Here is a 26222-nt window from a genome sequence, read left to right as displayed (position 1 = left end):
TTCATTTTCATGGTTTCCATCTTTCTTTTGTCCACATCCTCATGGATTTCAATGGCTTCTCTGTGTAGAAAATGAACAAAATCTGGCTAGTAGTTTTACAAAGTCTTTGGCCTGTAGCCCAAGCATGGACGAACTTTGGCCTTCCAGGTGTTTTGGACGCAAACTCCCACAATTCCTAACAGTCTCCAGCCGTTTCCTTTTCTTATAGGAAAGGAGATTCCACCTGAACATTATTTATTTATTATTTATTTCAGGTACTTCTACCCCGCCCTTCTCAACCCCCAAGGGGGGACTCAGGGCAGCTTACAACCGGCACAATCCGATGCCAACAATTCAACAGATAAAATACATAACAGCAATAGCCACAATAGTTAAAAACAATCAATTAATACAATAACAACTAAAAAGCCAATCTAGTGGCCAAACGTTCACCGAGTTCTAAAATCCGTAAGTCCATTCAGCATTACCATAGTCCTTTCCAAATTCTGGTCATCATTACCTTGTCAGTCTGCCAGATTACCCAAAGTGAATTCCACAGGCAAGGGGCCACCACTGAGAAGGCCCTGTCCCTCGTCCCTACCAGCCTCACTTGTGATGGAGGCGGGGCCGAGAGCAGAGCCTCCCCAGAAGATCTTAAAATCGAGGTGAGACATAGAAGGAGATACATTCGGACAGGTACGCTGGGCCGGAGCCGTAAAGGGTTTTATAGGTCAAAACCAGCACTTTGAATTGTGCTCGGAACATTAGGAACAACTTCCTGACTGTGAGAGCTGTTCGGCAGTGGAACTCTCTGCCGCTCAGTTAGGTGGAGGCTCCTTCTTTGGAGGCTTTTAAGCAGAAGCTGGATGGCCATCTGTCAGGTGTGCTTTGAATGCAATTTTCCTGCTTCTTGGCAGAATGGGGTTGGATTGGATGGCCCACAAGGTCTCTTCCAACTCTATAATTCTATGATTTTATGAAATGCCACCTTTCAGATGTTGTGGGATTGCAACTCCCAGCATTCCTTCTTATCAACACTGATAGTGAGAGTTAATGGAAATGAACATCCAAGTTTTCCTAAGGGTTGTATCAATCACTGGCTTTTGGAGCGCATCTACATTGGAAAATTAATGCAGTTTGACTCCATTTTAATTGTCAGGAATACTGGGATTTGTAGTTTGGGGAGGCAAATGACACACTTGGGCAGAGAAGGCTACAGAGCTTGTGAAAAGCACAACTCCCTTGATTCCATAGCATTGAGCCAGGGCAGTTAAAGTGGTATCAAACTGCATTCATTCTACAGTGTAGATGCACTCTTGAGTTCAACTTAAAAACCTGAGTAAATGAAAGTAGAAACGTTCACTTCACTGAAAGGTTTCAAGAAGGCGCAATGTTCATTCCTCTTTCTTATTCTGGTCCGACAAAGGACATAAATACTCTCAGGCCTCGGAAAACGATCTTGCTTGTCTGGGCAGAGAGCTGTTTGTGGACCGTAATTCCAGGATGGTCCTCTCCATTGTCGTTGAAGTGACATGAGATAATGTGATATTTCAGGCCGCGAAGGGTGGGCAGTTGATCCTTGGGCACATTCTTGCGGGGACACTGTCATCCTTGATGCCACGGAAAGGGGAAGGCCATCCCTCTTTTGTCCGTGGATCATTCCTCAGGACTGGCACCGCAGCCTTTCCCTGCCTTTGGGGTTGCCATTCGCAGATGGAGGATTGTCCCTTTTGAAACCAAGGTAAGCCATGCTTCCCTTTCCAAACTCCTGCCTTGCTTTGAACATTAAAGGGAGTGCATCTACAATGCAGAATGCGTGCAGTTTGGCAACCCATTAGCTCCCATGGCTCAATATTATGGAATCCTGAGAGTTGTAGTATCACAAGGTCTTTGATCTGTAGCCCAGGCAGAGAAGGCTCAAGACCTTATAAACTCCCGTGATGCCATAGCATTGAGCCTTGGAAGTTCAAGTAGTGCCAAACTGCATTAAAACTATAGTTTTTTTGTTTAATGTATTGTCGAAGGCTTTCATGGCCGGAATCACTCAGTTCTTGTGGTTTTTTTTCGGGCTATATGGCCATGTTCCAGAGGCATTTCTCCTGACGTTTCGCCTTGCCATAGATGCAGGCGAAACGTCAGGAGAAATGCCTCTGGAACATGGCCATATAGCCCGAAAAAAACCACAAGAACTGAGTTTTTTTGTTTGTTTGCTTTTTTGTCATGTCAGGAGTGACTTGAGAAACTGCAAGTCACTTCTGGTGTGAGAGAATTGGCCGTCTGCAAGGATGTTGCCCAGGGAACGCCCGGATGATTTGATGTTTTTATCATCCTTGTGGGAGGCTTCTCTCATGTCCCCGTATGAGGAGCTGGAGCTGATAGAGGGAGCTCATCCGCCTCTCCCCGAATTCAAACCTGCAACCTGTCGGTCTTCAGTCCTTGCCGGCACAAGGGTTTAACCCACTGCGCCACCAGGGGCTCCAATACTATAGTGTAGATCTGACATAGGCAAACTTTGGCCTTCCAGGTGTTTTGGACTCCAACTCCCACAATTCCTAACAGCCTCAGGCCCCCTTCCTTTTCCCCCCTCAGCCGCTTAAGCCTTAAGGGGTCTGAGGCTGCTAGTAATAGTGGGAGTTGAAGTCCAAAACACCTGGAAGGCCAAAGTTTGCCCATGCCTGATCTATACTGTAGAGTTAATGCAGTTTGATGCCACTCTAACTACCTATGGAATAATGGGAGTTGTAGTTTGACACGGTCTTTCGCCTTTCCTGCCAAAGAGTGCTAACTACAATTCCCAGTACTCCAAAGCATTGAGCCATGACAGTGAGAGTGGTATCAAACTGTCTTAACTCTACAGCACTGGTTCTCAACGTTCCTAATGCCGGGACCCTTTAATACTTCATATTGTGGGACCCTCAACCATAAAATTATTTTCGTTGCTACTTCCTAACTGTTATTTTGCTATTATTATGAATCGTAATGTAAATATCTGTTATACTGGATGTGTCTTCATTCATTGGACCAAATTTGGCACAAATACCCGATAGGCCCACATTTGAATACTGGTAGGATTGAGGGTGTGTGGTTTTGTCTTTTGGGAGTTGTAGTTGCTGGGATTTATAGTTCACCTACAATCAAAGAGCATTCTGAACTCCGCCAACGATGGAACGGAACCAAACTTGGCACAGAACTCCCATGACCAACACAAAATGCTGGAAGGGTTTGCTGAGCATTGACCTTGAGTTTTGAAGTTGTAGTTCACCTACATCCAGAGAGCACTGTGGATTCAAACAATGATGGATCTGGACCAAACTTGGCACAAATACTCAATATGTCCAAATGTGAACACTGGTGGGATTGGGGGGAAATAGACCTTGACATTTGGGAGTTGTAGTTGCTGGGATTTCTAGTTCACCTTTGTACTCAAAGAGCATTCTGAACCCAGCCCACAATGGATTGGCACAAAACTTGGCACATTACCTACATAGACAACATTGATTACTGGTGGAGTTGAGGGCTGTTTTTGAATTTTGGAAGTTGTAGTTCACCAACACCAAAAAGGAAGAGAAGGACAGGCAGATAAAACTACAGCCTTTTCTGTCAAAGGGGTTCCTAAGACTATCAGAAATATGTTTTTTTCTGATGATCTTTGGCGACCCCTCTGAAACCCCCCTTCCGACACCCCCCCCCCCCAGGTTGAGAAACACTGCTCTGTAGTGTAGATGCACCCCCAGGGATACTATATGGATCCAGTTTGCAAATGTTAAACCCACCAAATTTTGGGAAATTGGTCTTTACCTTCCTCCAGTCCAGTTTCCTACCCTTTGAAACATCTTTTATTTTCTTTTAAGTATTTTGCACAGCTGTTTAAAATGGTTGCATTTCAGGAAAATAATTGTTTCCTCTGTTGGTCTCGCCTTGCTTTTGAGACAAAAGCCTTACTGTCTATCTGAGCTTTTCCTAGTTCAAGAGTGATAGGAACACATGTGTTGTTAAGCCCGAGCATTTTGTGTCTGTGCTCTTACCCTTGGGCTATTTTAAAAGCCCTTGCTTGCTTTCAAGCATCAAAATAATAGGCGCTAGTTAAAATAGAAAGCCTATCTTCTGAATGAACAATGAGAAAGGAAGAGGAAAAAATCCCCATTGATGGGGAATTTGTAGGGAATCATGGCACCAAGGGGAACCCCAAAGGTCATCTAGTCAAGCCCCCAATAAAATATTCCGGAAAGATGTCTACCCTACATCGCTTTAAAGACTTCCTAAGGAGGAATGTCTATTCATACACAAGGCGATGCAATCCACCAGTGAACAATTCTTACAGTCAGGAAGTTCTTCCAAATATTTAGGAGGAATCTCTATTCTTGGGATCGGAATCCATTTTTTTAATTTTGTGTTACAGACTTTGGAACTGGATCTCTTTCTGACAATTTTCTAAGACCTCCATCATGACTTAATGTTACCTTTTAGTGCAGTGTTTCTCAACCTGGGGGTCGGGGACCCCTGGGGGGGTCGTGAGGGGGTGTCAGGGAGGTCGCCAAAGACCATCTGAAAACACAGTATTTTAGCTGGTCATTGGGGTTCTGTGTGGGAAGTTTGGCCCAATTCTATCGTTGGTGGGGTTTAAGGGGCTCTTTGATTGTAGGTGAACTATAAATCCCAGCAACTACAACTCCCAAATGTCAAGGTCTATTTTCCCCAAACTTCACCAGCATTCACATTTGGCCATATTGAGTATTCATGCCAAGTTTGGTCCAGATTCATCATTCTTTGAGTTCACAGTGCTCTCTGGATGTAGATGAACTACAACTCCAAACTCAAGGTCTATGCCCACCAGACCCTTCCAGTATTTTCTGTTGGACATAGAATTTCTGTGTGCCAAGTTTGGCTCAATTCAATCACTGCTGGAGTTCAGAATGCTCTTTGATTGTGGGTGAACTATAAATCCCAGCAACTACGAGGATTGAATAAAAAGAAAATGCATAAGGATGTTGCTGAACTACAACTCCCAAAATCGTGGGTCAATCCTCCCCAAACTCCGCCAGTATTCAAAGTTGGCCACATTGGGTCTGCGTGCCAAGTTTGGTCCAGATCTATCATTGTTTGAGTCAACAGTGCTCTCTGGATGTAGATGAACTACAACTCCAGAACTCAAGGTCAACGCCCACCAAACCTTTCCAGTATTTTCTGTTGGTCATGGGAGTTCTGTGTGCCAAGTTTGGTTCAATTTCATTGTTGCTGGAGTTCAGAATGCTCTTTGATTGTAGATGAACTATGAATCCCAGCAACTACAACTCGCAAATGACAACTCTCCCCCAAGCCCACCAATATTGTGAGTGTATTGTTGTATTGTGTATTGAGGCCTTGGCCTTTGTAAGCTGCATCGAGTCCTTCGGGAGATGCTAGCGGGGTACAAATAAAGTTTAATAATAATAATAATAATAATAATAATAATAACAATAATAATATTCAAATTGGGGTGTATTGGGCATTTGTACCAAATTTGGTCCAGTGAATGAAAATACATCCTGCATATCAGATATTTACATTACAATTCATAGCAATAGCAAAATTACAGTTATGAAGTAGCAACAAAAATAATTCTATGTTTGGGGGTCACCACAACATGAGGAACTGTATTAAGGGGTCACAGCATTAGGAAGGTTGAGAAACACTGTTTTAGTGGATGCTGTTCATTTCAATAGGGTTTGCTATTATTCACAATTTCTTGTTTCTGCAATGAATTCAGGAATGTATCCCCTGAATTTATTCCCTGAGGACACAATGGTCATACTATATATAAATAAATAACAACACTCAGAATACGGGGGAATTCCAGACAGGAAACAATCAGGGCCAGCTAACACCCCCCCTAACCAAGGATTCCACCAGTCAGGAAGCAATCAGCCATTTATTGCTAATCAAGATGGTCAGTGGCAACATTCACAGCTGCCTCTAACAGACAAGAGGCTGTCGAGGTCCTGAACCGGTGCTTGGCCGCTGTGACGGTCTGGATGGGGGCGAACAAATTGAAATTGAATCCAGACAAGACAGAGGTACTCCTGGTCAGTCGCAAGGCCGAACAGGGCATAGGGTTACAGCCTGTGTTGGATGGGGTCGCACTCCCCCTGAAGACACAGGTTCGCAGTTTGGGTGTGATCCTGGACTCATCGTTGAGCCTGGAACCCCAGGTTTCAGCGGTGACCAGGGGAGCATTCGCACAGTTAAAACTCGTGCGCCAACTGCGCCCGTACCTTGGGAAGTCTGACTTGGCCACGGTAGTCCACGCTCTGGTTACATCCCGTTTAGACTACTGCAACGCTCTCTACGTGGGGTTGCCTTTGAAGACGGCCCGGAAGCTCCAATTAGTCCAACGCTCGGCAGCCATGATACTAACTGGAGCGGAGCGCAGGGAGCATACAACTCCTCTGCTGCACCAGCTCCACTGGCTGCCGATCTGCTACCGGGCTCAATTCAAAGTGCTGGCGCTGGCCTTTAAAGCCCTAAACGGTTCTGGCCCAACTTACCTATACGAACGTATCTCAGCCTATCAGCCCACCAGAACCCTAAGATCTTCTGGGGGGGCCCTGCTCTCTATCCCGCCTGCTTCACAGGTGCGGCTGGCGGGGACGAGAGACAGGGCCTTTTCTGTGGTGGCCCCGCGGCTATGGAACGCCCTCCCCATGGAGGTAAGATCAGACCCCTCATTGATGGTTTTCCGGAAAAGACTAAAAACCTGGATGTTCGAGCAGGCGTTCGGTTAACTCAGTGCAATAAGTGTAATGATTGAAGGACTGGCAATTTGGACGACGAAACTGGATCGCGATTTTAGTCAAGAGATGAATTGGATGGTTTATTGATATATGTATTGTGGATCGTGTTTTTATGCTTTTAAACTATATACTGTTGTTTGTTATAAGTTGTTGTAAACCGCGTTGAGTCGCCGGCTAGGCTGAGAAACGGCGGTATACAAGTATAGCAAATAAATAAATAAATAAATAAATAAATTCTCCGACCCTGGACACTATTCCACAGGTATATGAACCTCTCTTGCCTCATTTCCAACAGACAGGCAGCAACCAGCCAAGGCTTTGATACTTCAAGGCCATTAAATGCTAATCAATATGGCAAATTGCAACATTCACACATGCCTCAAACAGACAAGAGTTAACATATGCCTCAAATAGAAAAGGGCCCAAGACTGTTAGGAATTGTTTATTTCTCAAAAGGCAGGGGAAATCCAGACAAGAATCAGCAAACACCTCCCAATAAAGGGTTTCCTCAGGCAACAACCAGCCAGGCTTTGAAGCTGCAAGGCCATTCTATGTTAATCAAGCTGGCCAATTGCAACATTCACACTTGCCTCAAGCAGACAAAGAGTTCTTTCTCCCACTCTGGACCTTCCACAGATAAATAAACCTTGCTTAGTTTTCAACAGACCCCTCAACCACTGAGGATGCCTGCCATAGATGTGGGCGAAATGTCAGGAGAAAATGCTTCTGGAACATGGCCATACAGCCCGGAAAACTCACAATAAGCCAGAAAGGAAATCCATATTTCTGGGACAGGGAATGGAGATGGCTCTTAGCAGAGGTAGGCCATGTAGTGCCATCCAGATCTTTCAGATGGCAAATCCCATCATTGCTTACCTACAAAGCCCTAAACGGTTTGGGACCATTCTACCTGCGTGACCGCATCTCCATTTATGAACCCACGCGCTCACTTCGTTCATCCGGAGAGGCCCTGCTCGTGATCCCGCCTGCGTCGCAGGCACGCTTGGTGGGGACGCGAGACAGGGCCTTTTCTGTGGTGGCCCCCCGACTATGGAACACCCTCCCAAAAGATCTTAGACAGGCCCCTACATTGGCAGTCTTTAGAAAGAACTTGAAGACCTGGCTGTTCTGATGTGCCTTCCCAGAATAGGAATCTCCAATAACAAGTCCCAGAAGCACTTTATTAGAACTAAGATTGCTGCACTCTGCACACTGCACTTACCCTATAATCCTTACATATCACCTGTCACATCAGCACTTTTAATCTTGTACCCATTACCCTGGCCCGGCCCAGTTTTGATAGTGTCTTGATGTATTGTTTATTGTTTGTTGTTTAGTATTGCTTTAACTGTTTTTAATTTGCTTTGGTGTTGTATTGTTGTGTTGTGTTTTGAGGCCTTGGCCTTTGTAAGCCGCATCGAGTCCTTCAGGAGATGCTAGCGGGGTACAAATAAAGATAATAATAATAATAATAATAATTATTATTATTATTATTATTATTATTATTATTGTGGGCCACTGGTTTGGGGCCCATTGGAGTTGTAGCCCAAACTATCTGAAGGATGTCAGATTGCCTACCCTTTCTTCTTCTTGTTGTTTCCCTACTTTTTAAAGGCTGTATTTAGTTATTATGTTGATGTTGTCGTTCCGGCAGGGAAAATTCTTCCGAAACACCCGCCGGCATGGAAACCCGAACCTTTTTCCAGCGAAGGGAAGAGGAGCAAAAGGAAGAGAGGCACCGAGATCTGCAAATGACCTCGAGAACAAGAAAAGCCAAGTTCAAGACAAGGTGATGCTGACAAGTTAAAGAAAGCATGCAACACAGGATCCATCTGCTCTACGAAATCAACGCAGTTTAGTACCACTTTAACTGCCATGGTTCAATGCTATGGAATCCTGCACTTTGTAGTTTGGGGAGGCACCATTTAACAGATCGGGGAAAGAAGAAGGGGGGGAAATATATCACATCCCACGTGCAGACACCAGTATAAAGGATTTCTCACACGGAAGTATTATGTGTATATGATGTAATGGGTGTGCTCTGGTAGAAATGAACACCGCTTCAATCTTCTCCTGGTATATTTGCTGCCACCACTTAACACCTTAGGACTGTATTTCTCAACCTCCCTAATGCCATGACCCCTTAATACAGATCCTCATGTTGTGGTGACCCCCAACCATAATATTATTTTCGTTGTTGCTTCATAACTGTAAATTTGCTACTATTACGGATTGTAATGTAAATATCCAATATGCAGGATGTATTTTCATTCACTGGACCAAATTTGGCACAAATACCCAATACACCCAAATCTGAATACTAGTGGGGTTGGGCGAGGGGTTGATTTGTCAATTGGGAGTTGTAGTTGCTGGGATTTATAGTTCACCTAAAATCAAAGAGCATTCTGAACTTCACCAACAATGGAATTTAACCAAACTTGGCACACAGAAGTCCCATGACCAATAGAAAATACTGGAAGGGTTTGGTGGGCACTGACCTTGAGTTTGGGAGTTGTAGTTCACCTAGATCCAGAGAGCACTGTGGACTCAAACAATGATGGATCTGGACCTAACTTGGCACAAATACTCAATATGCCCAAATCTGGCATTTGGGGAAAATAGATCTTGACATTTGGGAGTTGTAGTTGCTGGGATTTATAGTTCACCTACCATGAAAGAGCATTCTGAACCCCATCAATGATAGAATTGGCCCAAACTTCCCACTCAGAACCCCCACGACCAACACAACATACTGTGTTTTCTGATGGTGTTTGGCGACCCCTCTAACACCCCCTCGCGACCCCCTCGGGGGTCCCGACCCCCAGGTTGAGAACCACTGCCTTAGGATATTGATTCTCTGAGGTAAACTATTCCCTGCCAACCCAATACAGCTCTCTCTTAGCTCCCAAAAATGACTGATGTTAAGATCTTAAATTCATTCCCCACAGGAATGAATTACAATTGAGGCTTCTTTAAAAGTTGAAATAGAGAAGAGATTTATTGATAAGATCAAACAAACAACTGACTTCTTTGATGAGGCACAAAAGCTTAAATGGTTACTAAAGTACAATAATCTTGATGGTTTCTTTAAACAGGTTACTTGACTTAACTATTACCAAAACTCCTCACTCTACAGTAACACAGTAGCAGTGAGTTCCCCAGACTAACCTACTCAGGCTGTCTTCAGAGCAATTAGCCCACTCTAATCAGAGTTCTCTATAGCTAATCTACTCTACCCAGAGAGCAAACCACTTGTGTAAACACCCACAAGCAATCAGGCGACTACTTGACCGGACAGGCCAATAATGCAGCCTTGCCTGCCACAAACGCTCTCTGTCAGAAAACCCTAAGCTCAAAAATACCTCTCCTCTCTTCTGTTCCCAAAACTCATCTCCCTTCTTCAATTCCCAAATTTAATCTCCCTGCTCTCTTAGAAGCTGACACTCTTCCCTCCCAGGACTTGGCTCCTCCCATCTGTCCTAACCAATCCTAGGAGATCTCCAGCTCCTCCCCTCTTCTCCCTTTACCCTCACAAGATGTCTGCTTCCCTGGCTTACACTCCCAAAATGGAGGCCTGCCTCACTGATATCCCAGGCTTCTCCTTCGACCTACTAGGTAAGAATCATTACACACCAGCATTCATTGGCAGAGAAGGCTAATGCTCTTGTAAAACCTTGTAAAACAGGATTGCATAGTGTTGAACTATGGCAGCCTACATGGTGTCAAACTGCATTAACTCCACAGTGTAGATCAGTGTTTCTCAACCTTCCTACTGTCGCGACTCCTTAATACAGTTCCTCATGTTGTGGTTACCCCCAAACCGTAAAGTTATTTTTGTTGATACTTCATAACTAATTTTGCTATTGTTATGAATCGTAGGATGCAGGATGTATTTTCATTCACTGGAACAAATTTGGCACAAATACCCGATATGCATAAATTGGAATACTGGTGGATTTGGGAGTTGTACTTGCTGAGATTTATAGTTAACCTACAATCAAAGAGCATTCTAAACTCCACCAATGATGGAATTGAATTAAACTTAGCACACAGAACTCCCATGGCCAACAGAAAATATTGGAAGGGTTTGGTGGGCATTGGCCTTGAGGTTTAGAGTTGTAGTTCACCTATATCCAGAGAGTACTGTGGACTCAAACAATGATGGATCTGGACCAAACTTGGCACAAATACTCAATGTGCCCAAATGTGAACACTGGTGGAGTTTAAGGAAAATAGACCTTGACATTTGGGAGTTGTAGTTGCTGGGATTTATAGTTCACCTACAATCAAAGAGCATTCTGAACTCCACCGATGATGGAATTGAACCAATCTTGGCAAACAGAACTCCCTTGACCAACAGAAGATACTGGAAGGGTTTGCTGGGCATTGACCATGAGTTTTGGAGTGTTAGTTCACTTACATCCAGAGAGCAGGAGGAGGACTATTGATGGGAAGATTTGCTGTCTGTTTCCAAAAAGGAAGAGAAGAAGAGGCGGAGAGATCCTCAGCCTTCTCTGCCAAAGGGGTTCCTAAAACCACCAGAAATATGTGTTTTCTGATGGTCTTTGGTGACCCCTCTGAAACCTCCTTTGCGACCCCCACAGAGATCCTGACCCCCAGATTGAGAAATTACTGCTGTAGATGTACCTACGGACAATTCAGACGTAGTGGCAAAGGGAAAAAGCTCTGAAATCATCAGAATTTCTTTTATTTTTATCTATTCTCGCCCTTTTGATCTCTCAATAGTGAGGAAGAGGAAGGCTTCACAGCTTCAGAGTTATCCATCGCATCTGCTCTTGCGTTGACATCGGAAGTATCATGGTACGTACAAAAAAACCTATTTTCTATTTTCCTAAAGGACAGAGAGTTTCATGTAAATATGTACAAAATCTGTAGATCAATAATAATAATAATTATAATAATAATAATAATAATTATTATTATTATTATTATAATAAACACGCCAAATTCCTCTGGGACTTCCAGATTCAGACAGACAGAGTTTTGGAGCATAATACTCCTGACCTCACAATTGTGTTAAAAAACAAAGTATGGATTGTCAATGTCGCAATCCCAGGTAACAGCAGGATTGCAGAGAAACATTTATTTATTTATTTATTTATTTATTTATTTAAAAGTTTTGCATACCGGCCTTCTCACCTCTCTTGAGGGACTCTGGAAAAGCTGACACGATATGAGGATTTAAAAATCGAACTGCAAAGACTCTGGCACAAACCAGTAAAGGTGGTCCCAGTGGTGATCAACACACTGGGTGCAGTGCCTAAAGACCTTGGCCTGCACTTAAAAACAATCGGCACTGACAAAATTGCCATCTGCCAGCTGCAGAAGGCCACCTTACTGGGATCTGCACGCATTATTCGCCGATACATCACACAGTCCTAGACACTTGGGAAGGGTCCGACATATGATCCAATTCAACAGCCAGCATAGTGTCTGATTTGGACTCATCTTGTTGTGTTTCAAATAATAATAATAATAATAATAATAATAATAATAATAATAAATCTGGCACAAGTGAGTAAAGGTGGATCCCAGTGGTGATTGGCACACAGTGCCTAAAGACCTTAGCCTGCACTTAAATACAATCTGTCAGCTGCAAAAGGCCACCCTACTCGGATTGGCACACATTATTCGCTGATACATCACACAGTCCTTGACACTTGGGAAGTGTCCGACGTGTGATTCAAATCAACAGCCAGCACAGTGATCTTGTTTGCTGTGTACTAATCTTGTTGTGTTTCAAATAATGATGATAATAATGACTACAACAACAACAATAATAATAATACAATTTATTTCTTACCCCCTCTCTTAATGGGTCAAGGCGAGGCACATGAAATCAGGACTCAGCAACTTGTGCTTGTCTAAATATTGTTGGGTTGCAACTCCCATTTGTTTGTATCCTCATTGAGGAATGCTGGATCATATAGTCTATAGGAAAAGGAAAAGGTTTTCTCCTGACATGAAGTCCAGTCGTGTCCGACTCTGGGGTGTGGTGCTCATCTCCATTTCTAAGCCGAAGAGCTGGCATTGTCCGTAGACATCTCCAAGGTCACGTGGCTGGCATAACTGCATGGAGCGCCGTTATCTTCCCGCCAGAGCAGTACTTATTGATCTTCTCACATTTGCATGTTTTCGAACTGCTAGGTTGGCAGAAGCTGGGGATGACAATGGAAGCTCACACCACTACCCGGATTTGAACCTGTGACCTTTCAGTCAACAAGCTCAGCGGTTTAACCCATTGTGCCACTGGGGGCTCCTCATATAGTCCATACCCTCCAGCATGTCAAAAAAGACAACTCAGGGTGCATCTACACTGTATTATAAATGCAGTTTGATTTCCACTTGAACCTCCATGGCTCAAGGCTATGGAATTGTGGGAGTTGTAGTTTGGTGAGGCCCCAGTAATACTTAGAATCATAGAATCATTGAGTTGGAAACAACCTTGTGGGCCATCCAGGCCAACCCCCTGCCAAGAAGCAGGAGATCACATTCAAAGCACCCCCAACAGATGGCCATCCAGCCTCTGCTTAAAAGCCTCCAAAGAAGGAACCTCCACCACACTCCGGGGCAGAGAGTTCCACTGCTGAACAGCTCTCACAGTTACAAAGTTCTTCCTCATGTTCAGGTGGAATCTCCTTTCCTGTAGTTTGAAGCCATTGTTCAGTATCCTACTCCCCAGGGCAGCAGAAAACAAGCTTCCTCCCTTGTCCCTATGACTTCCCCTTACATCTTGATACATGGCCCTCATCATGTCCCCTCTCAGTTTTCTCTTCTGAAGGCAAAACGTGCTCAGCTCTTTAAGCCGCTCCTCATAGGGTTTGTTTTCCAAATCCTTGATCATTTTAGTTGCCCTCCTCTGGATACATTCCAACTTGTCAACATCTCCTTTCAATTGTAGTGTTCAGAATTGGACACAGTATTCCAGGTGTGGTCTGACCAAGGCAGAATAGAAGGGTAGCATGACTTCCCTTGGCAGAGGAGGCTTTGTGAAACTATAACTCCCAGGATTCCATAGCCTGGAGCATGGCAGTTCAAGTGGGAGTCAAACTGCATTCATTCTACAGTGTAGATGCACCCGAAGACGTAGATGGATTCCTTGTTTAGACTTTGGTTCTGTCTGCAAGATGTACTATAAGAACAATCAGATTTCCCTGAAAGATAGGGAGCTGCCTGATAACAAGTTGGCTCATCCAGCTCAAGTCCTGTCTTGCCCGATCATGCTGGATTCCTGCCAGTATTTAGGGTATTTAGAAAACAAAATATGCCAGAAGAAAAAGAGCTGAAGGCAAAACTGCCATGAAGGAGGGCACTGGAGAAAATGACAACTCTGAGTCAGCAGATGTTACTTTTTCTCCCTTTGCCAATTGTGTTGTCTATATGTGCAGGCACCTTCAAAGCAATGCAGGGCAACCCTACTATCTTGGAAGCTAAGCAGGGCTGGATCCATATCATCTGCTTTGAGTCAATTATATGAGTCTACCTTGCCATATAATCCACTTCAATGCAGATAATCTGGATTCAGCCTAAGGCCCCATCTACATTGCCATTATAATGCAGTTTGAAGTGGATTGAATGTCAGACTAAGGCCCCATCTACACTACTATTATAATGCATTTTGAACTGCATTATATGGCAGCATAGATACAGTTTGGTGCAGTCCAATCTGCATTATATGAGTCTACACTGACCATATAATCCAGTTCAAACTACATTATATGGCAGTATAGATTGCACCTCCAGTTTCAGAATCCAGATTATCTGCTTTGAACTGGATTACATGGCAGTGTAGATACATATAATCCAATTTGGTGCAGTTCAATCTGCATTATGTGAGTCTACACCAGTGATTCCCAACCTGTGCGCCGCAGCCCACTGGTGGGCTGTGAGACCTAAAATAAGGGCCGTGGCTCTAGGTTATTAGATATGGTTTTCTGTGGGTGAGCAAATGGCAACTACTGGATGGCGTATGTTCTGTGTCAGAAACTAGAGCTGATGTGGTCTATCCAATGCAATTTTCTGAATTGACACCCCAAATAACCAAACTGAATCTAAAGTTGACCAAAAACTGATTTGTAACACTTTTGATACTAATGTTGGAGAGTGGTCGCTGGTCAAAGTGGTCCCTGGTCAAAAAAAAGGTTGGGAACCACTGGTCTACACTGACCATATAATCCTGTTCAAACTGCATTGTATGGGTAGTGTAGATTGCACCTCCAATTTCTGAATACAGATTGTCTTCTTTGAACTGGATTATATGGCAGTGTAGACTCATTTTAAAGAGTGACTCCAGCCATATATATACTCTGTGTGTGTGCGCGCAGGCCTGTAGCCGGGGGGGGGGGGGGGGGGTTAGGGGTTCAACCCCCCACTGAAATTTTTCAGGTTAAAAAAACTAATTTTTGGCTATTTTTGGCCTTGGATACCTTGTATCTTATACCTTTTACGGAGCAATAAGAGTCTTTGGATTGTATTAAAAATATTGTTGTGTTATCGAACTACTCTTCATGATTTGCTAAAAAAAAGTTTCAACCTCCCCCCCCCGAATTTTTTTTTCTGACTACGGCCCTGTGTGTGTGTATACTAGCCATCTCCTGCCACATGTTGTTGTTGCCCAGTCTGTGTATATGTGTTTTGTGTGTGTGTATATGTGTATGTGTGTGTATATAGTTGTGTATATATGTATATATGTAGCTTTGCGCATGCGTTGTAATGTATTTTTAATTTTTTGGCTTTTTAAGTCTCTTCCACTGTGTTTTTGGGGTTTTTTAATGAGTGATGGTCACTTGTTGGCCTGATAGGTGTATTGTGTCCAAATTTGGTGTCAATTCACCCAGTGGTTTTTGAGTTATGTTAATCCCTCCTGTTTTCTCTCACTTCCTGTTGTCACAGCCCCGTTCTTAACTAGGACTCGTTTGTAAGTCGGATGCCTGTAACTCAGGGACAGCCTGTACTGTATGATCCCTGATGTTCTTCATTCACAGGGAAACCCGGATGAGACGGGAGGCTGCCATCCTGAAGCTGGAGGAGAGGGGACAGAAGCAGGTTCGTTTTGGGAATGACATGGAAAAGTTGGAGAAAGAGGTCATTCGCAATTGCCGGCTCTTGCGTGTGAAGGCAGACCGGAAGACCCTGCGGAGAAAGGTGAGCGGAAGAGTGTGTGTCTTGGTGAGCACTTGATAAAGCAGACTCTGCCCAAGAGCTGGACATGTTTGCTTTGGGTTCACATGATGCCCGCAGCAAGGAAAGCAGAGTAAAGTGCAGCAGAGAGGTCATTAAACGCAGATAAGGCATTCCATCCAAACATCATAACCTTCAACCCAGATCCACCTTTGAGCCTGAGGCTGATTGAGAAACTTTCAAAGAGCTCCATCTGGAGTATGGTCACATATCCACACTTTCCCAAAAGAACAACATTCCATGCATGTGTTGTCGAAGGTTTTCATGGCCGGAATCACTGGGTTGCTGTGAGTTTTCTGTATGGCCATGTTCCATACAGCCCAGAAAACTCACAGCAACCCAGTTCCATAAATGGCTTCGACACACATCTGTTTGGGATTTGTTGCTGTAGTGCAGGGGTCCTCAAACTTTTAAAACAGAGGGCCAGGTCACAGTCTCTCAAACTGTTGGAGGGCCGGATTATAATTTGAAAAAAAAACATGAAAGAATTCCTATGCACACTGCACATATTTGTAGCGCAAAAAAAAAACCCCCACTTTAAAACAATGCAATAATTAAAATAAAGAACAATTTTAACAAATATAAACTTATTAGTATTTCAATGGGAAGTGTGGGCCTGCTTTTGACTAATAAGATAGGGTTATTGTTGTTGTTGTTGTTGTTGTTGTTGTGTGCTTTCAAGCCATTTCAGACTTAGGTTGACCCTGAGCGAGGGCCAGGTAAATGACCTTGGAGGGCCATATCCGCCCCCCGGGCCTTAGTTTGAGGACCCCTGCTGTAGTACATCCACATTGTAGAATTAATTCAGTTTGAGACCACCGACACTGCCAGGTTTTTGTGCTAGGCATCCATGATCCAGGCAATAATCTTGGGCTTATTTTGCTATGGATACTTTTGTTTTAGAGTGTGAAAGGGGACCAGATTTGCATTTGTTTTGTATTTTTAGTAGCAACTCCTCCTGTAAATAGTATCAGCAAACAAAGAAGTGTGGGTTTTTTCCATTCAGGGTAACAACAAGCTCTGAGTGTATCTGTGCTGTTTAGTCTAACAGCACTTGAACTGCCATGACTCAGTGAAAGGGAATGTTGAGATTTGTAGTCTTTATAAGCCACTTTGAGTCTTCTTTGTGGAGAGAAAAAATGGAGTATCAATTATAACAACAACAACAATTAAACACAATTTTTGTTCCTGGGTTATACATGTCATTTCCTAATTGGTTTCTATCATCAAAACATGGGAAAATTTATTAGACTGCGGTCAGCACAACAGGGACTTCATCACATTGAAGCAGGGAAGTGTTTGGTAGAGTAGAGCTCAGTCTTACTCAGTTTTGAAACGAAACAGATTATTTCCTTCATCACACTGTTAACGGTATCTGTGTTACTCAGTCGTACTCAGCGTTCTTTCAGTAGATTTGCCATCATACTGTAATCGCTACACACGGCCTATGTTCTTTGTGGGGGGGAAACTCCTTTCTTTGAAATGTCAGCTGTTACATGTCTTCAGTTTCAGAAGCAGAGCCCCCGGTGGCACAGTGGGTTAAACCGGACTGAATACCGACAGGTCACAGGTTCAAATCCGGGGAGAGGCGGATGAGCTCCCTCTATCAGCTCCAGCTCCTCATACGGGGACATGAGAGAAGCCTCCCACAAGGATGATAAAAACATCAAATCATCCGGGCGTCACCTGGGCAACGTCCTTGCAGACGGCCAATTCTCTCACACCAGAAGCGACTTGCAGTTTCTCAAGTCACTCCTGACACGACAAAAAAAATGTTTCAGAAGCAAGGAAGCAGAGAGGGAGAGAAAGTGGTGATGCACTCTCCCCCCTCTCCCCCTAACCCCCCCCCCCCCCCCCCCCGCGCTTGGCAGCCCCACATAGAGGAGTGTGGACATTGGAAAACTATAAATCCCAGAACTACTTAGTATGCAGCTATTAAACAGTAAACAGTAAATTAAACAGTAACACTTTCAAACCAGGAAGATTTTTTAAAAAATTTGTTAGATAATGTAATATAAGGCATTTCTCACATGTCCACTTTCTCAAGTGTCCATTGCATATGTTAAAATGTCCCAACCTATTCATCATACTTTCAACATACATTCCTGTATGCGATTTTATCCACTCAAGACAATCCTTCTGGAATCATATACCATGGAAACAGCATTGTATAAACATGTTCAATAAGTGGCTTGCTGTGAGTTTTCCGGGCTGTATGGCCATGTTCCAGAAGCATTCTCTCCTGATGTTTCACCCACTTCTATGGCAGGTATCCTCAGAGGTTGAGGGATCTGTTGGAAACTAGGCTAGCGAGGTTTATATGTCTGTGGAATAATGTCCAGGGAGAAAGAACTCTTGTCTGCTTGACAACACATTTTCCTTAATGTCATAACATATCTCACTACACATCTTTCCCAATTATTTAATCTGTAAGCTATATGCAAAATTCAGGGCCCATTTTGTGTATTTGGGAAGGGTTCAGTGAGACCAAAAACCCATTGAATGCCAGAGATGTTGGGTTCGCTGATAGGCTCCGGAAACAGAAGAGGGTTAAGCGTTGTTGGCACCATACCTCCAGTTATATTTATAGAAAGGAGATAAAAGGCTTGAATTCTCTCCTTCTTGCAGGCGGAAGCCAAGGCTCAGATGGAAAAAGAGGTTATGGAGCTGCTGTCCTGCCGGGCGCCTATGTTTTGGATCCCGCTCCGGGCTCATGTCGTTTGGGAAAGAATGAGCGTAAAACTGGAATGTACTGTGTTGGCTTCCCCTTTGCCCACTGTGACTTGGTAAGTTGGCAGCCAGGCTCTTCATCTCTAGCATGTCTTTGGAGACTGACCTTCTAGGAATGCGCTGAAGGACTGGGACATCAGTAAGGACAACACTACGTAACATGATTTTGATTCCTGGGTTATAAATGTAATTTCCTAATTGGTTCTATCATAAAAACATGGGAAAAGTTTATTAAACTACAAAAACTGTGTTTTTGCGGGAGGAACATTATCCTGCTGCACATTTTGCTATCGATTTTCAATGAATATCTCATAGAGCAATGGTTCCCAACTCTCCTAATACCGCAAACCCCTTAATACAGTTCCTCTTGTTGTACCCCCAACCATAAAATTATTTTCGTTGCTACTTCATAAGTATAATTTTGCTACTGTTATGAATCATAATGTAAATATCTGATATGCAGGATGTATTTTCCTTCACTGGACCAAATTTGGCACACATACCCCATATGCCCAAATTTGAATGTTGGTGAGGTCGGGGGGGGGGGGGGGGTTGATTTTGCCATTTTGTAGTTGCTGGGATTTATAGTTCACCTACAATCAAAGGGCACTTTTCCCCGACTTGAGGGGACGCAAACCTCCCTCCAGCCTTGTGTGCTCTCCCTCGCCTGCACATGCGCACCATACTGTCATGCGCTGAGCACGCCTGCTCTCCCCTCCCCGCTTGGAGACTCAGAAACAGTCCTCCCCTTGGCCGAGAGGCCAGCCAATCACAGCAGAATTATTTATTTATTTATTTATTTACTTTGCTTGTATACCGCAGTTTCTCAGCCCGTAGGCGACTCAAAGCGGTTCACAACAAGAGCAAAAGTCAATCATAACAACATACAATTTAAAAACCATTGACAGCATAGTATACAAGTAATGACACATCAATAACAACACATTAACGTCTCATAACTAGAGTCGTGATCCAATTCGTCAGCCATAATTCCGTTCCTATATTCATCGTATTCATTGCGCTGTTTATCCGAATGCCTGTTCAAACAGCCAGGTTTTCAGTTTTCTTCGAAACACCATTAGTGAAGGAGCTGATCTAATGTCCATGGGAAGGGACATCAAAAACATTATTTTGATTGCTAATGTCCAAAAGAAGAGGGCTTTTGGTGGGGGGGGATTCGCTGTCTGTTTCCAAAAAGGAAGAGAAGGGTACGTGGAAAGATCTTCAGCCTTCTCTGTCAATGGGGTTCCTAAGACCATCAGAAATATGTGTTTTCTGATGGTCTATGGCTTCTCCTCTGACACCCCCTCATGACCCCCCCCCCCCCCCAGAAGTCCCAACTCCCAAGTTGAGAAAGAGTCTCAACCAATTCAACATAGTTTGTGGCAGCCACAAAAACGAAGTTTCTGTAGTCTAATAACTGCGTTCAAAGTAAGTACCGCATAATTAAACAGGAAATAACACTTTCAAACTAGGAACAGAAAGTGTTTCAAATGTTGTTACATTGTACAATCATAGAATCAAACAGTTGGAAGAGACCTCATGGGCCATCCAGTCCAACCCCCTGCCAAGAAGCAGGAATATTGCATTCAAATCACCCCTGACAGATGGCCATCCAGCCTCTGTTTAAAAGCTTCCAAAGAAGGAGCCTCCACCACACTCCGGGGCAGAGAGTTCCACTGTTGAATGGCTCTCATAGTCAGGAAGTTCTTCCTCATGTTGTGCCTCTACACCAGGCATGGGCAAAATTGGGCCCTCCGGGTGTTTTGGACTTCAGCTCCCACAGTTCCTAACAACCTCAAGCCCTTTCCTTTTCCCCCTCAGCTGCTTATGCTGGGTCAAAATATAAGCGGCTGAGAGGGAAAAGGAAATTTATTTGTTTGTTTGTTTATTTAGAACTGTTATATACCGGTCTTCTCAACCTCCGGAGAGGGACTCAGGCCGGTTTACAACAAGATTAATAAACAATAGTTTAAAACATCACACCCCATAATACACTAATACATAAAATACATTAAAAAGCAATCATATAATTACATAAGGCCAAGTCGCCCAAATGAAATCACAATTCATCACCATCCGTCCATGTGGTCAAGAGTTATTGACTCACTCATCAAATGCAAGATTCCAGAGCCAAGTTTTCACCAGCTTTCTAAAAGTCAGGAAAGAAGGGGCAGTTCTAATCTCCAGTAGGAGAGAATTCCAGAGCCAAGGGGCCACCACCGAGAAGGCCCTGTCCTTCGTCCCCACCAGACGCAGTTGCGAGGGTGGTAGGACCGAGAGCAGGGCCCCTCCAGAAGATCTTAACAACCTTGATGGTTGGTTGGAAAGGGCCTGGGGCTGTTAGTAATTGAGGAAGTTGAAGTCCAAAATACCAGGAGGACCCAAGTTTGCCTATGCCTGTTCTACACTGTAGCACTGATGCAGTTTAACAGTTGCCATGGCTCAACGCTATGAAATATTGGGAGTGATAATTTTACGAGGACTCTGCAAACTAGGAATCCCAAAATTTGATAGCATTAGATTCCAGCTGGTGACTGTGGAGCAGCGGAGGAGGGAACCTGCTCTGGGTTTTAGTCCGAACTTGAAATCAGCTGAACAATGTTTCCCAAAATATCATGATGATAGATGGGTATGTAGCCTTTATAGCAACAGTTTTCAACCTTTCTAATGCCGCGATCCCTTAATACAGTTGCTCATGTTGTGGTGACCCCCAACCATAACATTATTTTGATTGATACTTCATAACTGTAATTTTGCTACTATTATGAATCGTAATGTAAATATCTCATATGCGGGATGTATGTTCATTCACTGGACCAAATTTGACACAAATATACAATATGCCCAAATCTGAATACTAGTGGGGTTGCGGGGGAGGGGGGGTTGATTTTGTCATTTAGAAGTTGTAGTTGTTGGGATTTGTAGTTAATCTACAATCAAAGAGCATCCTGAACTCCACCAACAATGGAACTGAACCAAAAATGGCACACAAATCTCCCATGACCAACAGAAAATACTGGAAGGGTTTTTAAGTTGTAGTTTATCTACATCCAGAGAGCACTGTGGACTCAAACAATGATGGATCTGGGCCAAACTTGACACGAATACTCAATATGCCCAAATGTGAATACTGGTGGAATTTTGGGGAAATAGACCTTGACATTTGGGAGCTGCTGGGAGTTGCTGGGATTTATAGTTCACCTACAATCAAAGAGCATTCTGAACCCAACCAATGATAGAATTGAGCTGAACTTCCCACATAGAACTCCCATGACCAACAGAAAATTCTGTGTTTTCTATGCCATCGCAAGGGAGGTGACCCCTCTGACACCTCCCTTGCGCCCCCCCCAAGGGTCCTGACCCCCAGGTTGAGAAACGCTGCTTTATAGGAATATGACCCATTCATTCAAGCATCAATAAAACTCTGTCCTGCCTATTTCTTTGCACCTGACCAGGTATAAAAATGGAGTTCGGATTGACCCCCGTTTCAGTCCAGCTGGGAAATACAAGATGAAAAATGAGTTTGGGATGCTGACCTTGGACATTCGCAGGTAACATAACTAGCTTCAAAATCCCGGGGAATGTGTGGTTATTTTTTGATCCAGTGCCAAAACTGGGACATGTGAATTTCGAGGTCTCCACTCTATTGAATCTATTGAATATTAGAATTTGGAGTTCAATGGTACTTAGAATTGTCTAGACCGCAAAAGCTGTAGGGAAGTGTACTAAAACAATCTAAATAGCTTCCCAAAATACACATCCCAAGATAGAGCCATTTTATGATCTTAATAAAGGCATTGCAGAAGCTAGAGTTTTCTGGTTGTTGTTGATGTAAATTATTTAGACATCATTAGATTATTATTATTATTATTATTATTACTCCTTCTATTAGTGTTTTTATGATTATTTTTATGATGATGATGATGGTGATGATGATGATGATGATGATGATGATGATGATGATGGGCCGGGCTATAGCACAGCTGGTAAATAGCCACCAGCAGCAATAAGATCTGCCGACCGAAAGGTTGCCAGTTTGAAGCCCGAGTTGGAGTGAGCACCTGACTGTCAGCCCAGCTCACTGTTTACCTAAGCAGCTAGAAAACAGCTTAAGAGCTGTAAGTAGAGAAATTAGGTACTACTAAAAAGCGGCCGGGGGGGGGGGGGAGGTATTTTACGACACTATAAAAGAAAATGCAGGGACCAAAAAGAAGAAGAAAGTCCTAATGGCTCTTCATCATAGAGGATGGAGCAACAGCACCTCCTGTGGCTGGATTGAGCACAATCTCCACGGCACCGAAAAGTATGTTGACACAACATACCTCCGTTCTGTCTGTTCTGTCCTTGTCTGTCCAAATGGCATTGAATGGTTGCCATGTATGTGTACTGTGATCTGCCCTGATAGGGAGATAGGGCAGAATATAAATAAAGTGTTGTTGTTGTTGTTGTTTAACCCTCATCTCCAAAAGGCTTGAGGCAAGATACTACATAGGAATACATAGATAAAAACACAGAGACCTAAGATTAAAACACATTAAAATCATTCATACCAATGAAATGTATGTTTAAGCACTTTGGCACACTCTAGTAGCTTTGGACTTCAGCTCTCAAAAGCCCGTTAGTATGGCCAAAAGTAAGGGATGATGGGAATTATGGTCTGAAATAGAAAGGGCAAAGTTTTCCTGACCTTTCTTTAAAGGTTGAGACTTGAGTCCTTCTCAAGGCTCTAGTGTTTTGCAAATGATATAAAATAATGTATAAACAATATATTTTAAATATATTATTTTTCAGGTGCTCCTTGGACGATTCTGCAGAATACAGTGTTGAGGTGAAAAACCCATATGGCGAGGCTTACTCCTTTGCTACGGTCCTTGTCCGAAGTAAGTCTGGGGATAGGTTTCCCTCTTCTTCTTAGATCCATTACTACATCTCTGGCTCCAGCTCTGTCTTCATTATAGCTTCCTCACTTGAAAATATTTATGAAAGAAAGGGGTGTCGCTCTAAGAAGGTACAGAGTATAAACGGGCTTTTGAAGACACAGGTTCGCAGCTTGGGAGTCCTCCTGGACTCATCGCTGAGCCCGGAACCTCAAGTTTCAGAGGGGACCAGGGGAACATTCGCACAATTAAACTTGTGCACCAGTTGTGCTCATACCTTGGGAAGTCAGACTTGACCACAGTGGTCCATGCTCTCATTACATCTTGAATAGACTATTATTTATATTTATTTTATTTATTTATCGTGTCATCAGCAACCAGACCTTTTTAACAAAAACAAAACAAACCAACGGACAGAACACAGAATTTGCAAGCTTGGTAGTTGATTAAATGTCCTTTGACCAATATCTGGCCATTTGGAGTGCCTCTGGTGTTGCCGCAAGGAGATCCTCCATTGTGCATGTAGCAGGGCTCAGGTTGCATTGCAGCAGGTGGTCAGTGGTTTGCTCTTCTCCACACTCGCATGTCGTGGATTCCACTTTGTAGCCCCATTTCTTAAGATTGGCTCTGCATCTCGTGGTGCCAGAGCACAGTCTGTTCAGCACCTTCCAAGTCACCCAGTTTTCTGTGTGCCCAGGAGGGAGTCTCTCATTTGGTATCGGCCATTGGTTGAGGTTCTGGGTTTGAGCCTGCCACTTTTGGACTCTCGCTTGCTGGGGTGTTCCAGCGAATGTCTCTGTAGATCTTAGAAAACTATTTCTTGATTTAAGTCATTGACGTGCTGGCTGATACCCAAACAGGGGATGAGCTCAAGATGTCACTGCCTTGGTCCTTTCACTATTAGCTGCTACTTCCTGGCGGATGTCAGGCAGTGCAATACCGGCTAGACAGTGTAATTTCTCCAGTGGTGTAGGGCGCAGACACCCCATGATAATGCAGCATGTCTCATTAAGAGCCACATCCACTTTTTTAGCGTGGTGAGATGTGTTCCTCACCGGGCATGCATACTCAGCAGCAGAGTAGCATAGCGCAAGGGCTGATGTCTTCACTGTGTCTGGTTGTGATCCCCAGGTTGTGCCAGTCAGCTTTCGTATGATATTGTTTCTAGCACCCACTTTTTGCTTGATGTTCAGGCAGTGCTTCTTGTAGGTCAGAGCACAGTCCAGAGTGATTCCCAGGTATTTGGGTGTGCTGCAATGCTCCAGTGGGATTCCTTCCCAGGTGATCCTCAGAGCTTGGGAAGCTTGTCTGTTCTTAAGGTGAAAGGCACATAACTGTGTTTTAGATGCAATGCACTCTATGTGGGGTTGCCTTTGAAGACTGTTCTGAAGCTTCAAATAGTCTAAAGGGCAGCAGCCAGGCTCCTTACTGGAGCGGCATACTGGGAGCATATAACCCCCTGTTGCATCAGCTCCACTGGCTGCCAGTCTACTACGGAGCACAAATCAAATCCCTATATGGTTCTGGTCCAGACTACCTATCCAAACATATCTCTGTTTATGAGCCAATTAGAGCATTAAGATCAGCTTAGAGCATTAAGATCAGTCCCGCCACTCTTGCAGGTGCGAGAGACAGAGCCTTCTCAGTGGTGGCCCTTCGGCTGTGGAACTCCCTCCCCAGAAAGATTAGATCGGCCCCCTTCCTCTGGTGTTTAGGAAACAACTAAAACTTTGTTATGTAAACAAGCATTCAGTGAGTGACAACAAAAGCGTAGCAGATGGATGACAACCTCAGGATCAGTGTAATGTCAAAATGTTTCATGTTCATGTTTGATGTTTATTTACTTTATAGATATTGTTTTAGATGTACTGTTTTTATTATATGTGAGGCATTGCATTTTTGCCATTTATTTTATGTGTAACAGCTTTGAGTCCCCCCAGGGGTGAGAAAATTGCAACCATATAGGGATGCAATAAATAAATAAATAAATAAATAAATAAATAAAATGTTCCTGTTTCCCTCCCCTTTTCGCCCTTTTCCCCATGTCTTGCTCTCCTGTATCAACTCTCCTCTGCTGTTTTGCAGAATATTATGGGAAGAAGTCTGGATTTGACTCAGAGATATACAAAAGTAAGTCTATGGCATGAGGTCATTGCTGTTGTTCTTCTTTTTTAGGTTCAGATGAGGATTCATCGCACAGCTTTGATCTGTTTCTATGCCGGGAAATGGAGGGAAGGATTGCCAGAAAAAGGATCTTTGGTGGTCTTTAAACAGAGGCTGGATGGCCATCTGTCAAGAGGGCTTAGATTGTGTCTTCCTGTCTGGCAGAAAGGGATAGACTTTGGGGTCCCCTCCAACTGTAAGATTCCATTATTTCCCCACTATAGGACCCAAGACAGTTGCTTTGGGCCTTAATGTAATTCCCAGATTTGGTGACCTGAAGATAATGCTATGATGGAGTTTTCTCAGAAAGATTTATTCCGAAGAGGGTTGCCGTTGCCAATACCTTCCTATGAGGCTTTTCTCTTTTTTTCGTGTCAGGAGTAACTTGAGAAACTGCAAGTCACTTCTGGTGTGAGAGAATTGGCCGTCTGCAAGGACGTTGCCCAGGGGATGTTTTTGATATTTTATCATCCTTGTGGGAGGCTTCTCTCATGTCCTT

At 43.7% G+C, this 26222-nt stretch overlaps 1 protein-coding gene across 2 annotated transcripts in view; it reads left to right on the top strand.

The window, feature by feature from the left end:
* The first annotated feature begins 1569 nt into the window (after positions 1 to 1569).
* The window catches only part of MYOM3 (myomesin 3), a 76372-nt gene continuing 51719 nt past the window's right edge, over positions 1570 to 26222 (top strand). The window contains exons 1-8 of one of the 2 annotated variants that reach the window (XM_060784266.2): positions 1570 to 1720; positions 8404 to 8538; positions 11496 to 11570; positions 15755 to 15914; positions 18579 to 18736; positions 22139 to 22234; positions 23475 to 23563; positions 25646 to 25690. In XM_060784266.2, the coding sequence (XP_060640249.2) occupies positions 8432 to 8538; positions 11496 to 11570; positions 15755 to 15914; positions 18579 to 18736; positions 22139 to 22234; positions 23475 to 23563; positions 25646 to 25690 (730 nt within the window). In that variant the 5' untranslated portion in view covers positions 1570 to 1720; positions 8404 to 8431. Of the gene's footprint in view, positions 1721 to 8403; positions 8539 to 10090; positions 10365 to 11495; positions 11571 to 15754; positions 15915 to 18578; positions 18737 to 22138; positions 22235 to 23474; positions 23564 to 25645; positions 25691 to 26222 lie in introns of those variants that run through there. The other variant, XM_067460578.1, reaches the window with a different exon arrangement.

The sequence above is a fragment of the Anolis sagrei genome, chromosome X (genome assembly GCF_037176765.1).
Source record: "Anolis sagrei isolate rAnoSag1 chromosome X, rAnoSag1.mat, whole genome shotgun sequence".
Classification (NCBI taxonomy): Eukaryota; Metazoa; Chordata; class Lepidosauria; order Squamata; family Dactyloidae; genus Anolis; species Anolis sagrei.
Note: the sequence above shows the minus strand (reverse complement) of the source record. Positions and strands in the feature narration are given on the sequence as shown.